Source organism: Vanessa cardui, chromosome 15 (genome assembly GCF_905220365.1).
Source record: "Vanessa cardui chromosome 15, ilVanCard2.1, whole genome shotgun sequence".
Lineage (NCBI taxonomy): Eukaryota > Metazoa > Arthropoda > Insecta > Lepidoptera > Nymphalidae > Vanessa > Vanessa cardui.
The window spans coordinates 200,105-215,724 of NC_061137.1; the positions used below are offsets into that span (position 1 = coordinate 200,105).

Below are 15,620 nucleotides of genomic sequence, written 5' to 3' on the forward strand. Positions count from 1 at the left end.
TTACAAGACGGTGTCAGGTGTCAGAGAAGCCGCTGTTTTCCTTGACTAAGTGGCGACAACTTACAAAAACAAGCAACGTATTAGTGTTTGCGGCTCGACACTTCGAAGTATCGGATTCTTCTTCATTTGTTTTTGTACGACTGTTTGATTAACTCCGCTTTCTTTATGTAAGTATGCTTCGATACTAAAATAAACTTCGTAAAAATATCAGAAGCAACCTCTAAAAAGCTTAGAAAAAAAATCACCTAATTACGAACGTGTCCTTAAAAAAACCTTAAGGACACAAAACAGTCCTAAAAAACTATACATAAAAATAATATACAAAATTTTTAAAATAATAAAAGCTTAAATTATATAATATAATGCTGCATCACGGACGAGATATCAGAAATTGTAGAATGAGCGACAAGTCGAGAAACGTGTAGCTTCGATCGCGTGCAGACTACAGATTGGGTACTCGAAAGCTCTTGAAAGTTTTAATATATTCTCGAATGCTAATCAGAATACCATAATGACTAATTCAACATCAGCACATTTCTCTCGCAGGGCAGAACTGAACCCTCGTCGCGGCGGAACCTGAGTGACTTCTGAGAGCCCAGAGCCAATACTCAAAAAGCTAGTAATAAGCAAAACACTGTGTAAACACTCCCAGAGCTCCCCTGCTGGAAAACGAGCAAACATCAAGAGACAATCGCTCGTGTATTCCATTACAATCGCAGATGTTCTCAAACAGTTTATTTCGCATAACAATTCGTAAGTGGCACTCGGTGCTCTCACCGCGCCGGCCTTTGACACCGGTGAAATCGACTCGAAACAAACAAACGAATACCTAAGTGCCGATTAAACTACCCCGAAAATCTTACTCATCAACAAGTTTTCTCCTAACACTTTCCGAATCTGCGGACGACTACAGAAAACGAAGTAGACGTCGCTCTAATCATCTGATCACTGCACTCGATTCTTCTGCAATTCGATGAAAAATTATAATTTGATATTTATGATTTAAAAGCAAATTACTTTTTTAATCTAAATTTTATGTAGTTTTAAATATTTGACCCAAAATTCGTCAATCGTCACGTCACCGTTGCACAATTGTTTGTATATTCTCTTATCAATTTCTCTATTAAGTTCATATAATAATCCCATTTTATTTCTTGACTAAAATTAAGCGATTTCGTCGTCGTCACGATACTGTCTAAATGTCGGCAGAAATCTCATTAATTCCAGCCTCACTCGTCTATTACAAATAACAATAGCATTAAAAATCCCGATTTACTAAAACTGGGTCACACTATATCAGTGTTAAAGTTGTCAAAATGAAATAAATGTCTCTAAGAAAATCTAAAAGAAAAACGATAGCGTTGATTGATAAAACACATCAACTGCACGCTTAAAAGATATGCCTGAATTTGTATACGAGACCATCAATTCAGCTTCACTATTTGTGAATATATTTATTTTCTTCAACTGAAGTGCCATCTGATCGAAATAGGTGTTTTAAGTGTACGATATAAACATATATATAGAATGCAATATTTAAGATATTTAACGATTTCAGAGATCGTTCGGAAATCCCAGATTACCTCTTTGTCGTTACACGGTCTCTTCATTAGCAAAAAAAAATCAAAGTAACTCATTAAATTCCCGATAGCATTTCGGCAAATTTAGCTTTATACAATTTATGGCAATTATTTCGACAATTCAAAGAGATGTAACCGTAGGCGATAATCAAATGACTAATTACTGAGGAGTGGAGTGCAAATATCGCTCGACCACTCGGCGGGCGCGGCTTGTGTTACAAAATTCAATTAGCGACTACTCTCGCTCCTAGTCTAGGATGTGTTTGAGCGTTTTAAGCCCTTATTACCACAGCGCTAGTGGCTGGAACGCCTTGTCGGCTACTGTATCAAATGGGCTGCCATTGCTAAAATATCGAAACCAGGTTTGCGCTCCATTTTTATTATAAGATACTAAATGTTACATCTATGGTTTCACACGTATACGTGCAAATATAACTCAGATATTATTTTGTAACTAAGTTTTCTACGTTTCCAAATCTCCTTAATGTATTAATTTATACTAAATACTATTTATCGATTTCAACAGCTTTGATTTTAAAATTTAAATTTTTATCTTTCGAAATGCATAATATGCTATGGGATAGCTTTCTAAATTGTTATGTATTAATTTTTCGTGGTCTACGTCACTGAAAATAATTAAATTTGTATGAGAACAATGCTCAAACGCGCAAATAAATTCGGCACCTCGATAACGAGCCAACAATAATATTTTACGATTAACACCCCCTGTTTATACCCCCTCCACCCCCCACTCCAAGCCACTGATCGAATAATGAATTAAGTGCCGATAAACCAACGTATTTTACGACGGAAGCATGAGATAATACTCCCTATTGCCTGGTAATAGAGCTTAGAGTGCGTGCCGGTTGAGTGTCGAAGGCTTCCTCCAAGAAGACGATGCCATTAGCATTGATAATAGGTTGTGTCCCATCCCTAAGTGCCAGCTCATTACTAGCGCCTTCGTCAGATTATCTCTCTATAGTAACTACATAGACTTAAAAGAACTTTCCCTCAGAGATTTCTTAGAGGTGTGATCGTTTTGATGGCGTTGTCTTTGTCTTCGCTAACTTCGATTTATCGGATGACTATAATCTATTATTTTATAACTGAAGTAGCAGTTTTGCGTGATAAACGTCGATAAAAGAGCTTGAAGCTAATCTAGCTTTACAGTTCTAGTTTCAAAAAGGCTTTGTCAAGTAAGGTTGGCAGCGATTACTTTGGTCTAGGTCACTTTATGACATGAGTTGGTCACAAAAATACATGTGAAGGTCATTCACTGATTAATTCTAAAAGTGTAACAAATAAGACAATAAAAGATGAAAAGTTCAAAGTAAATGATTGTAACTCGCGCAAATGAAGTGGAAACATTCACCTCTAGACTCCACTGTATTGACCTAGAAGCGTGAGACCTAAGTCCACGGAGCCCCGCCCACAATTCTCCTTTCTCCCCGCTCCCCCTGAACACCCCCCTGGAAGAAAGCTATAATGTTATTATCCAGCCATTATATTTTTCCAGTTCGATGCCTGCCAACAATGCCCAGTTATGTACCCTCGCTTTTTGTGCACCCAGCGCTAACTTCATTGTCAGATTGTCTTAAAATGATTTGCTTTAAAGAAAATGTAATAAAAAATAACAGGAAGTAAGTATAAATAGAATTGTTATTATAATAGCTCACAACTTACATTTGCCGCTTCGTAAATGTAAAAAGAAAGCATTTTGCATTGTTATGCGATAAAACATATAGAATTAGAAAATATAAAACTTTGAGATTTTGAAGACAAACATAGTAAATGGACCGCTTCTAACTGAACCTAAATTTATAAATCAGTGACATGACAACATAGGACTATGACAAATGTATATTTGCAATTTCTTTTACAAACCATCTTATCTATAAACATTTTTCTCAATCAAAGCAAACAGTGTTTAATATGAGCTACAGTATTCTCTTTTACAGTATTTTCTATTGACGACAATTATGAGAGTTAAGAGAGTTAAATTATAGTAAGATCCTTATTGAAATTATGATATCAACAATGAAACTGATAGATTTTTTTTCATTTAAGTGTACAGAGTGTAACGGACCAGATAAGTACTCAGATTAATTATTAAGAGTTTGTGGGTTTATTTCAATTAAAATATTGGTATTTGGCTTGGCTAATAAAGTGTCCAAAATTAGTACCAAATTTAGTTTGTACTTTCTATATTATTATTTATTTATTTTGTTGTAAAAGGTTACACCATCGACTTATCACAAATTTTAAACTAAATTATATAATAAATTTAAGAATTAAGAATTATTATTATCCTTTTATGTTTTAAATTATTCTTATCTACATTAACAAAGTTACATTTGTTAAATTTGGATCTTTTTTATTTAATTATAATTTTTGAAATTAAAACTGTGAATATACATTAGAATAATAACTTAAAAATGATCTATCGATAAAGAATAACGAAAAATTCTAACATTCGTTTCTCATCCTGCGGAATATGCTGTTCTTTTTAAATGATTCCCGACGAGCGGTCGCAGTAATTGTATCGACTCCGCCAGGGGGAGCTAGTGCTTCCTTGTAGGTCACGTGGGGGACAACTCGAGGGCCTTCAATTAGTAATAGGTGCCAAAATTCATGTGAATTCAAGAGCGCAATCCGCATTTAATTGGCGTCTTAGCATTTTGATTGGCAAACCATTCTCTCTTTGTAGTTTTCATTATATAATACATTTTTAGTAAAATTTTAACAGAAGGCGATAATTAATTTGGCAGTTTTCCTTTTCCCTTCATGTGTAATGGAACAAATATAATCGTGTTTATTTTATTTATTTATAACGGATATTTTGATAAATTTCTTTTCGATATTATTCTATAAATATATAGTATCAAGATTTCTTGAAAGATTACTGATAAATTATAGTGGGACTTTATAATACTAAAATAGTATATTAAAAATTGCCAACCTCTGGGAGTAAAAAGTTACAAGTAAGAATATTCAGAAATAGTTTAAAGCGCCCAAGCTACGGAGAAATTAATAAAATGTACTGAATACTTAAAACCATTTTACTTGCAATGTTTTTAATTGATTTCATCAAATAAAAAATTTCAAACTAAATTAAAACAGTTCTACTTCGCCTTCGGACTTGTATTTTAACATAATGTTAGTGACGACAACGCATTTTTATTATAAGCTTGGTCCTCTACACCCCTAATTATTTCCAAATTAAAGATACCCGAAAGATTGACTCTTTTATCGTATCCTAAATCGCTGTCGAGCCGAGCCACAAAAATTTCCACATTGATTTTAAAATTTGTCCACTCTCTTTGTCTTGGTGAAAGAGACTTTACGTTCATCAAAAAATATTTACGCAAGGAACAGACAAAGAGTAACATAGCATTTTCATAATCTTACTAGATGCTGATTATTTTTGTAATTTTTGTTTGAATGCTTACTATAAATATTCAATTCAATTTTGTGTATTTATTTATTTAAAGTATTGGCAGTATAACCAAAATAAATAAACAGACTTAAAATATCAACTCTTACAATTTTATACTTTTTTCTTAGTGTAAAGATAATAGAATTACATTCAGTTGTAATTCTCAAATCTATTCTAACATATGCGGATTCTTTTTGTTCCAGAATTTATCTACTTTAAATCTTGTTAATTAAGTGTAAATTTAAAGTTTTTATAAGGTACTATAAAACAATAATATTTAAGAATAGACTACCATTAAATAATATATATACCACAAAACTTATAACAGAGTCACGTTACTTATTTGTTTCCTGCGTGACGTAATTAATTTGAATGAAAAATCACAGTGTTTGTAAATATACTTTTTCTCTGTCGGGGTGCATTTATTACCTGCGGTGCGAATACCGCTAAACTAATAAGGCGTGTTCTGGGCAATGGTCAAGAAAGAGCTCCAAGAATAACACCAGCGACGCTTGTAATAAATCAACTTACCGAAATCTTCAAGTCTCGTCTCCATTTTCGTAAATATTTCTCGGAGAGTGTATCATTCGCCGAAATATCATTAAAACTAAGTAGAGATACAAGTTTTTACATCATTACGTCTCACAACAATATCATTTTCAAAAAACCCGTCGCCCTCCGCCGTAACGAGGCCCCAGCGACCTCACCCCCGAACTAACCCTCACGCTCTTTAGATAAGTACACCGTATTATTGTAATCTTCTAATATACCGAAAAATAATGTGATTGTGTTTAGAAACTTACAAAAAGGCCGTATATTTATATGATAGCATAATACATCATATTTATTAATTTATAAGAGATATTTTTTATATTTTGTGTTATGTATAATATACAATACATTTATTTTGGAATTGTAATTTATGTAATAAATGGTACATAGATCTAATAATATTCAGTTTTCATGAATATACTTACGAACTAAAGAAGATACCTATTTAATAAAACCAGTACCAATTATTTGCTTTGCAAAGGTATTATTGACGAATAAAAACGATTTCACGTATGATTAAATAAAGCACATAAACTAATATTCTTAACGAGACAATAGCCTCAATCAAAGGGAGACATTGCGCAAGCGCCTATCGCAAACGCACGGGTAGGCTTAATTGAGATATATTGTCTTATTAACAAACTGTTATAAGTTTCAATGAATACGTATTTATCTTGTTAAGTATACAGTTGATTACACAAATACGTACATAATAGGTTAACAGCAGTAATCATCCTATTAACAATTTATTGTTTGTGGCCTACCTACGTAAATCGGCGGTGTGTTATTTAAAAATCCGTTATGACGTCGGTCGTACAATAACAAATTAAGACAATAATACAGATTCACACTACTTCGCTCTTCGCTCGCTTACTTAATATTATCAGTAACTCCAACGAGCCACACATTAACAAAAATCTAATCATAAAACAACAAAATATCTCACCTTTAGTGGAAATAAAATAATAACTAATATTTTATATTATGTAATTTATTATGTTATAGTTAAGAGAACACGACATGCAAAATAAGCTCTATAAAGTTTGGTAGAATACATTGCATGTTTCTATACGAATGTGTTAACATAAGTGAATAATAATATTTTTGATTCAAGTATATTTTTATATTATAGTTATTCGTTCAAAATATTTATTCAAGCTGACTTATAATTTATCGTAATGAAAAAAGCGTGTTCGGATCGGAGAGGCACCGGGCACGTTTGAATCGGGCCAAGGCTAAACACGTCACAACCGCGGCCGGAGATCATAATATGCGAGGAGACCATATTGTTTTGTGCGAAGTGGTTTTGGTCTGTTTTCCTCACACCCTGCGCCCGCGCCTGCGCCGTGTGAACGAAATGTGATCCGACGCAAGCATCAATGTTCCCTGCGATGGTTTTTTTAACTTGACGCCTCGATTTAGACTATTAATACGAAGAGTTTTATTACGATTGCTTAGAATTTATATGTATGTACCAACGACCCATCTTATCAATATCTGCATGATGCTTCATTCAAACTTAAAGAAAATATATAAAATTGTTTAAATATTCAAGGTTATAGATCGCAAATAAATCTGATTTATGCAAAGCTGCGTAAAGACATGGAAATCATATAGAAAACTATAAGAAGTTAATTTGAGCTAGTTTAACAAAGCAGGAACAACGACATCTTCAAACATGGTTTATTTTTGCATTACCTCATTACGCACGAAGACATTTTATATGACAAAAGACATGTATCTAGGAAATAGGTAATATATTTCTGCAAACATTTGTCAACAACTAAACTTTAGTATTACCTATCTAATTCAATGCCATATTTTCCACAACTATTTAGATAAAAATACTTAGAAGATATTTAGGTGATCGGTACCATTTCACTTCATGAGCCATTTTGATTTTTTTATGATACTATATATCACATGTGGATATATTAACTTTTTAGAAGAAAGCGATACTTTAATATATTTTAGAAAAGCAGGATTAGCTAATGAGCAAGCTGAGTATGAGTGGTCAACTTCTCCCATAGACACTGGCACTGTAAGAAGCGTTTATCACTTATTATATCGTCAATACTTTGCTGGACTGGTCTGACATGTTTTTAATCCCAAACTCCATCAAAGTTTGGCGGAATCATTAGCGAGTGGATGATAATCACATCGTTCTACACACAGTATATTTTTTAATTATAAATATATTCAACATTCTTGTATATATTTATATGTAATGACATTATTTTGTGTAAATATAATGTCGTTTTATAATTTATATTGATTTTAATTCGATTTATTTTGTTTGTTTCATGTAACGGTAGCTGTTCGACAATTTTATTCAGGTAATGAAATACGTTTTATCCTCCTTAGGTGCACGGCGAGGATCATTCGCTGGTAACCGTTGTCGCGGGCAACTTGGAGGTTCTAACAGTATTTTAGCATATGCCGAGCACTTGCTTAGTATACACTGTTGATCAAATAAATTTAAAAACTAGCTCTTACCCACGGTTTTGCTCGTAGAATATGAATATATTTACAAATTAACTTAAAATATTACATTGAAGTAAGGCCTTTGTTTACAACTTTACTACACTTTTTTTTCAATTATAATGTGGCCTACGTCCTTTCTCAGACCTTAGATTATTTGTTTACAAAATTTAATTTAAATCATTCCAGTAGTTTTGGCGTGAAAGCCCGACAGATAGACAGAGCTACTTTCGCATTTATAATATTAGTATGAAAGTATGGATGAACTTTATTCGATGGCTTAAGGCAGTGACACTGAATTAAAGAACCTCCAGAAGTAGAAATCGTAATATTTTTTTTAATATTATAATAGACTAGTGTTATTTTTAAAGAGGTAAAAGGCAATTTCAAACAGCATCCTCTTTACGTAACGAAATAAAACTACTGGATGAGTTGTAATAAAGCTCGACAACGAGTAACAATCACTTATGTTTGTATCGAAAACGTTTTACCTGGAAAGTGGAGAAGGTTGTGGATAGCGAAATTTGAATCTACATCCGGTTTTTTTATTAGGTTAGAAACGTTCAAGCTGAACAAGAAGCACTATATTAGCCTGTATGCTAATGTTTATTCTTATAGTGTAGCAAACGTCCCTGACCCTGGCATAGCCCCGATATAAATACATGTATAGGCCTCGAATCCGAGTCTCAAATGACAACGAAAATCAAATATCCTCGGTCGCGATGCTGAAATTGGCTTCTTACGAAGAAATTGTCGCGAGTGAAATGTCTCTGCTAATTGCGCGCCCCGCGGCTCTCCACGCCTTAAGATTGATTTTAAATCACACTGTTTACCTGTCACCGCACACGCTCGCCATAGAGTAGTCGCACTCCCACAGCGTGTAGATATGCCGCCGTGAATTTGTTTACGTAATGATATCTGTTTATGTTCTATTTTTAAATTAGGTTTTAAGTTGGTACAATGGCTGAATTGGTGCCAACCGTATATATTGGTCCTGCAACAATTATTAACCATTATTTCTATATCGTCTATGCATCCTCGACGTTGGTAACTAACATGTTAGATCTCTTGTACGTGTAGTTACACTGGCTCACTTAGGTTTCGAAATGAATTAGTTTCTCTCATTGGGTTTTTTAAAGAAAATTAATATTCTAAGATCACTCTTCATCTGAGCTAGAATCGTTTTCTTATGTAGATCACTCACCGTATGTTGTGAAAAGTAGTATTAAGTAGGCACATACTTTAAAAAAATTAAGAAGTATACATTAAAACTTTTGAAAGGTCTCAGAGCGTAATTTGTTACTTGTGCGAGATGACAACTTCTCTTACACGGGCACGCATACAGAACTTAATGCATTGACTAATAAGTAGTCGCGCGTTTGGTATATATTCACTACATACATCAGATGTAGGCAGCGCGGCACGGCGGCACGGAAATGCCAGGAAGGAGACGAGGATTCCAATAAATTCGCAGACGCGTCTGCATGTAGCCAATTTTTCGTGCCATTCCCGAACATCCAGTAGCGAGTGAATCTCGTGAAGTGGTCGCGATTTTCGTCGGGGCGTATAAATGCAATCTCGTGCTGATCTCACGAAAATTGGCAATTGCCGGCGCTGGCGGCTGCGAATTGGCTCAATGTATGAGATAAGCGAAGCCTCGGTGCGCCTATCCGATATATTTATTATATTTGTCGCTCACTACACGTTGCTTGTGTGGCAATTTCGGGCTTTTATATTATATTGTGGGCGGCTTGCAACGCGATCGGCGATCATTTGAACCCAGCAAATGCGATAACTGATCGAGAAGAGAAGTTTAAATCATTCGAGTATTATTGACGTTAAAGGACGTAAGAAAACTGTCTTTATCTTTTTATACTGTTTCAGACAATTTGTCTTATTTATCATTATTCAACACCTCCCGGTTTTTGCAACAGCTGCATGAGATAGAGCTAAAGTAATTTTAAAAGCTGTATAATTGTATTTTGTCATGGCATGTGTTGACCCGATGAGCATGGGCGCCGTAGTTCATGAATTAAAAAGACGACTGCCATTATGTCGCAACCTTTTGCCTCTCCATTAGCGACACTCCATGTGATTTCAAACTCGACTCGCATCGAAAAACTCAAAACAAGCAAAGTGACACTCGAGTTTACCCTTTCATTGTGGAATCATAGAAGTTGATCTCAGAATTAGGCGTACAATGGCTGAAGTCTCTCGTTAGTCGTAAGCCATGTTTGTTATTATGTGTTGTAACAATGTCGGTAAAGTGGCAGTGTACTCTCCAGCACGAGTAGCTTTCCTTCGCCGAGAGTCATATTTTCTCTCGGCCCGAGGGAGGGTCCTTGTATTTAAATAATCATCGCAGGATTTTGAACCCTAACTCGCCGGCCTACGGTGCATTTCAGGTTGCGCGCGAGGTCCGTGGCATCGCATACATTACCCATCAGTTTTCGTGCTACGTTTTACGTAATGGTCTGCCCGTTGTTCCACAATCGTCTCTCTTAAATGCTACATGGTCACAGCCTAGCCATCAAAATACTTCAAGCAATGCATTAGTCTGCAGCTTTACCGGTTCGACTAAAAAATCCAAGCGATTTAGTCTCAACTAAAACTACTGAAAAGTTTTTCAAGCACTCGGCCTGAGTACCGCGATCCTTTTGTTGAATTGTAAATATTTTCAGTTTTCTATACAAGATAACCCTATCGTTGAGATATTTTTACGGGTACTTGAACTATTTAGTTATTATTCTTTATTTGGTTATTTAGTATTTCTTTTTGTCAGTATTTATCTTTACTCAGCCTTGTGTTAGTCCTGTGCTCGATCATTTTTCAGTTCGTTGGAATTGCCTTTCTACTGATATAAGATCCATCTGTGCTTGTACATACTTGTGCTCCGAAATATCTCCAGTATGGAGTCTTAGTTTTCACAAGCAAGAAATTTGGGCAGATCATTCTTATTATTAATGCAAGACTTGTAATATTTTAAGTACTTAAGCCAATAAAACTTCTAATTCACTTTAGAATTAATGCACGAAAACGTCTTCAATCGGGTCAAAAATATTTTCGTCCACGTTTTAATAATAAAATGTTATATACGTACTTCGTCTTAGTCGCTTACATTTATCTTGTTGCACTTTAAAGTTCTACCCAACATGCGAGCGCGCCCCTGCCCGCTCGCTCCCCGAGGACGCGCACTATATTACAGTCTTACTAAGAAATTGCTTCCCACTTCAACATCTTTGAAATTAATACATTTTAAAAAGCTTGACGTCATCCACAGAATATTTTATGTCTGAATTATTTCTTTGGAATGTCTTCTTATTCAATCACACTCGGACGACTGGACGGACGGATATTTTCATATAATGTAGTTGATCCTTTAATCCTTTTTCTGCAAGCTTTTATTCAGCTGTATTTGTTAGTCTGTGCCCGGTACACTGCATACAACCGATCTAAACCCAGCTAAAAGTATACATACACCGTAGGTTCTATTTTTGAAATAACCCTTCTTAAAAATATATTTATAAAAAGAATTAAAACGTTGTAATTGAATTTTTGTTGCATTCTATTCAAGCTTCTGTAGATTGGTACTGTTAGAAGACATTTTTATATCATCCGAAATAAATTAAAAGTCTTCCCTGTACCTACATGTTCTGGCAACGCTACTGGACGTAAAGCCAGCCTAAACAATAACAATCGGTCAAGGCAGTGCAGCGCGGCGCAGCGTAGCGTAACGAATCGATTGCCCGGACAGCGTTAATTGTTCGCAGTGACCAGTTCCTATTGAGCACCGGCTTAAACACATCGGCCGTTGTTTAGGGGCACACGCCGATATGACCACTCGTACCTATGCTAGCATCTAGTCATCGTGACTGTGTTTGTTTTGTTTATATTGTATCGATATTCTCAAAATCATTTAGCTAAAAAGCCTAGCAAGTAAATTAGACTTTAATTTAAATTTTAAATTACTGAAGACAAAAGACAAGATCGAATTCCAGCGATATATTGTTCTTTAAATCAAAATTTGACGTATTTGACGTCGTCGAGGATCAAATTATCACCATCTGAGAGCCATGCTGATAGATGTTCCTTTGTCGCAATATAATTTACCCACATACCAGACTGTTTTGTGGACTTTCTTTACCTAATAAAGTTATAATATAAATAAGTATAGTACGAGTAGGAAGCGTGGTCAAGTGACGTGCGCGGCGGCCAATCGATTGGCTGGGTAGTCTTGATTGGCGCAAGACGAGCGCTCGCCAATACTGTGCTAGCTAATCACGAGATGCCGATTATCGATCACTAGAAGTACTGAAACAGCTGTTTACAGACTATAACGTAAATAGCTACATAACATTTTATTATCTTGTAAAAAATAATGAATATATTTATTCACTTTGGCGTTGCATACAACTTGTCGAGTATAGGTAAGCACGACTATCACATTATGATACATCCAGCTGCTTACATCATCACACGATGCGTTATTGTAATTGAATTGTATTATAAAAAATGAAACATATTTTTTGTTGATGATAGGATCAACAACTACTGTTATCCGATAATCTCCCTCAACGAAACAAATAAAATTACACGACCACGTGACTTGACCCGAAACTAACCAGTTAACACTTGCACCCTCGCAAACAATACTATTCGCGATTCGTCACACAACCGGACCGACAAACATACCACACGCACATACCAACTAACCCGGCATACGTCGCTCCGTGAGATTCATTGAGTATTAGGACCTCGTAGACATTGAGCAATGTACAGCTTGCAAGTGCTCCACAACGCTTATTTTGTCCGTAAGGCAACCGCTCTAAATTTAATAATTCATTGTCGTATTCATTGGCGCCAAATTCAATTACCCGGTGTCCCGGAGGGAGCTTCGCCCCTTCTCTGATCTATTCTGCTACCTACTCGCCTGTTTACTAATTCATTTGGCAATCACATTCGGTAATTATGTGACAATCCCCGCACGTTTGCCGATAAACTATCTGAATTACGGCTTCGTATTAAACTATTTGCTTGTTTAGGTATCCCCGACTAGATTATTATATCACGTATCTCTACGTGTTACACTAGTATGTGTGGCTTTAAACGAATATTAATAGTTTGTTTAAGAGTATCTATCTAGTTATAAAAAAATAATTTGACCACAAATAGTGCAATTGGCTCGCAACGAAGAGACGATTCCTATATTGAATAAAATTATAATTAAAAAAGAAAAAAGCGACGTGGGTAGGGAAAGTGCTGGAAAGTTAACTCATCATTAATTTCACTAGGTAGTAGTATTTCGTAAAAGTTCATGTACCCTCTCATCGGGTGTTTAGGTGTTGCGTTCGTGTTTGAAGAGTTAGTTAGCTAGTATACTACGGGTCCAAAGGACGTAAAATCTTAGCACCCAAGGTTGAAATGGTTAATATTTCTTGGAGACAATACCATCTTTTGCTCGCCCAACTACCTCTATGGCTTAAAAAAAAGTTCTTAAGGTTTTTAGTACATCAACAGTTACTTTAGTATAAAATCCAGTGATGAGTATTCTGTAGAAATAAATGAGCTCAGCATCAGTTCAATGTGATGATCTAACATAGGAACATTTTGGTCGAAAATGTTGTGGTTGAAGAAGTTTATTTTGATAACTTTATAAATGTTAAAATTTTCAAGCTATGCAGTCAAAAGGATAGGATGATAAGGAGAACCTTTGGAGTCGAAGAAGAGAACGCTAATAAATTAATTTTGTTTGTCGACAGGCGTATCTTCACTAGAAGCAGCGAAAGACTTCACCGTCGACGGCCTCACCGGGTACAACGGCAAGAAAAAGAAGAAAAAACGCAGACATAGGTAAATATTTTCCATGGTAGATGACCTTACTTAACTATCTGTTTTATATCATCGTCTAATCTAATAGCTATACTGTTACTGATTATAATCTATCCCGCGATATTGCAGATGGTGTGACATTAGTATTGATTAAATCAGAACATCTCACAAAAAAAGTTCGTGTTTTAATTTGTTTTTCGATTTTTTATTTTTGCGAGTAATTTTGTATATGAAATATGTTCTCCTTCTCCTCAAATGGAGAGGAGGCCTTTAGCCCAGCAGTGGGAATTTACAGGCTGTTGTTGTTGTTGAGTAATTTGTTATGTCAATATCTCTTTACCGATTAATAATGTAAAAAATTAACGATATCTTTGATGTTATCCAAGTCTACCCATCTGCGTTCGGTTTCTGTGGCAGGACCATCTTCACCTCGTATCAGCTGGATGAGCTGGAGAAGGCATTTAAAGACGCGCACTACCCTGACGTGTACGCAAGAGAAATGCTCTCGTTGAAGACCGACCTTCCGGAGGACAGGATACAGGTTAGTTCAGCATGAGTCATATTTTCATTTTTACTATACGAGTCGAACACACAATACCATATGTTTCATTGTTGTCATATATAAATTGAAAAAAGATCTGATTGACAAAACGATAACAATTCTCGTTATACCTACTTTGACATATTCGACCTTATTCTACTTCAAAATCGAACAAGCTGACATGCTAAGTTAATGTTTATACTACTGTGTTTGCTAAATGAATATATTGTGTGCTGGCATTTTATGTATGGTTCGATATGTTAGCCTCAAATATAATGAATTCTTTCTGAAAAACAACAATACGCGATTGTGTTCATATCTTCCCTTGTAATGTGTCAACTGTTTCCATAGTGACGATTTATTAAATTCATACAATATACAAGGCTAATTATTGTATCATACAATATTCTAAATTTAATTATTGTTTACTTAGGGTCCACTGTTACTTTAAATTCACCAAAACATACTATACTATACCTAGGTATAGGTATTAAATTAGAAATATGTAGTTTGTTTGAGCATGATAGTATTAAGGTCATATATTTGTAGTTGTATGAAACAAATTACTTTTAGTTATAGTAATGTTACCTCGACGATGATGTTGCATTATAACTCATCTGTTACCGTCAGTCATGATTGACTTGTATTGGATTCATCAACACTCTGCATTGCGTCCAATTGCCTTGCGTTGATAATTAATTATTTCAATTTTCATCTCTTACTCAAATAAGTTACAAGATATTTAAACAAGACAAAGGACATTGAATGGCTTTTCCTCTTACAAAAATCCAAGAATGTCTAACAAATTATTTGGTAGTAGCTTTGTGCAGCTCGTCTCGGCAGCTACCACCCGTTCATCACATATTTTACCGCCAAGCAGGAATACCTAATATTTTTTGTTGGGAATTTTGGTGGGAAGGGTAAGTGAGCTAGTGTACTACAGGCACAGGGGATATAACATCTTAGTTCCCAAAGTGGTGGTGGCGCATTGGCGATGATAATAACTGGTTAAAGTATCTTACGACCCCGATGTCTGGTGACCGTACCAGAAAAATTTGAACATACGTTTAATAACTGAAGAAACAATAAGAACACCGGAACAAATTATTTTGACTCAATGACCATACCGAACAGTTTTAACAAACAAATGCTATACTAAATCTTCCAACAAAAGCGTCCCAACGTTCTTTCGCAAGCTACG

General features: G+C 35.2%; 1 protein-coding gene across 3 annotated transcripts in view; it reads left to right on the top strand.

Moving 5' to 3' along the window:
• The window catches only part of LOC124535814 (visual system homeobox 2-like), a 98,504-nt gene that overhangs the window by 32,119 nt on the left and 50,765 nt on the right, over positions 1-15,620 (top strand). For 2 of the 3 annotated variants that reach the window (XM_047112174.1, XM_047112176.1), the window contains exons 3-5: positions 7,884-7,904; positions 13,809-13,899; positions 14,293-14,419. In XM_047112174.1, the coding sequence (XP_046968130.1) occupies positions 7,884-7,904; positions 13,809-13,899; positions 14,293-14,419 (239 nt within the window). The remainder of the gene's footprint in view (positions 1-7,883; positions 7,905-13,808; positions 13,900-14,292; positions 14,420-15,620) is intronic. The other variant, XM_047112175.1, reaches the window with a different exon arrangement.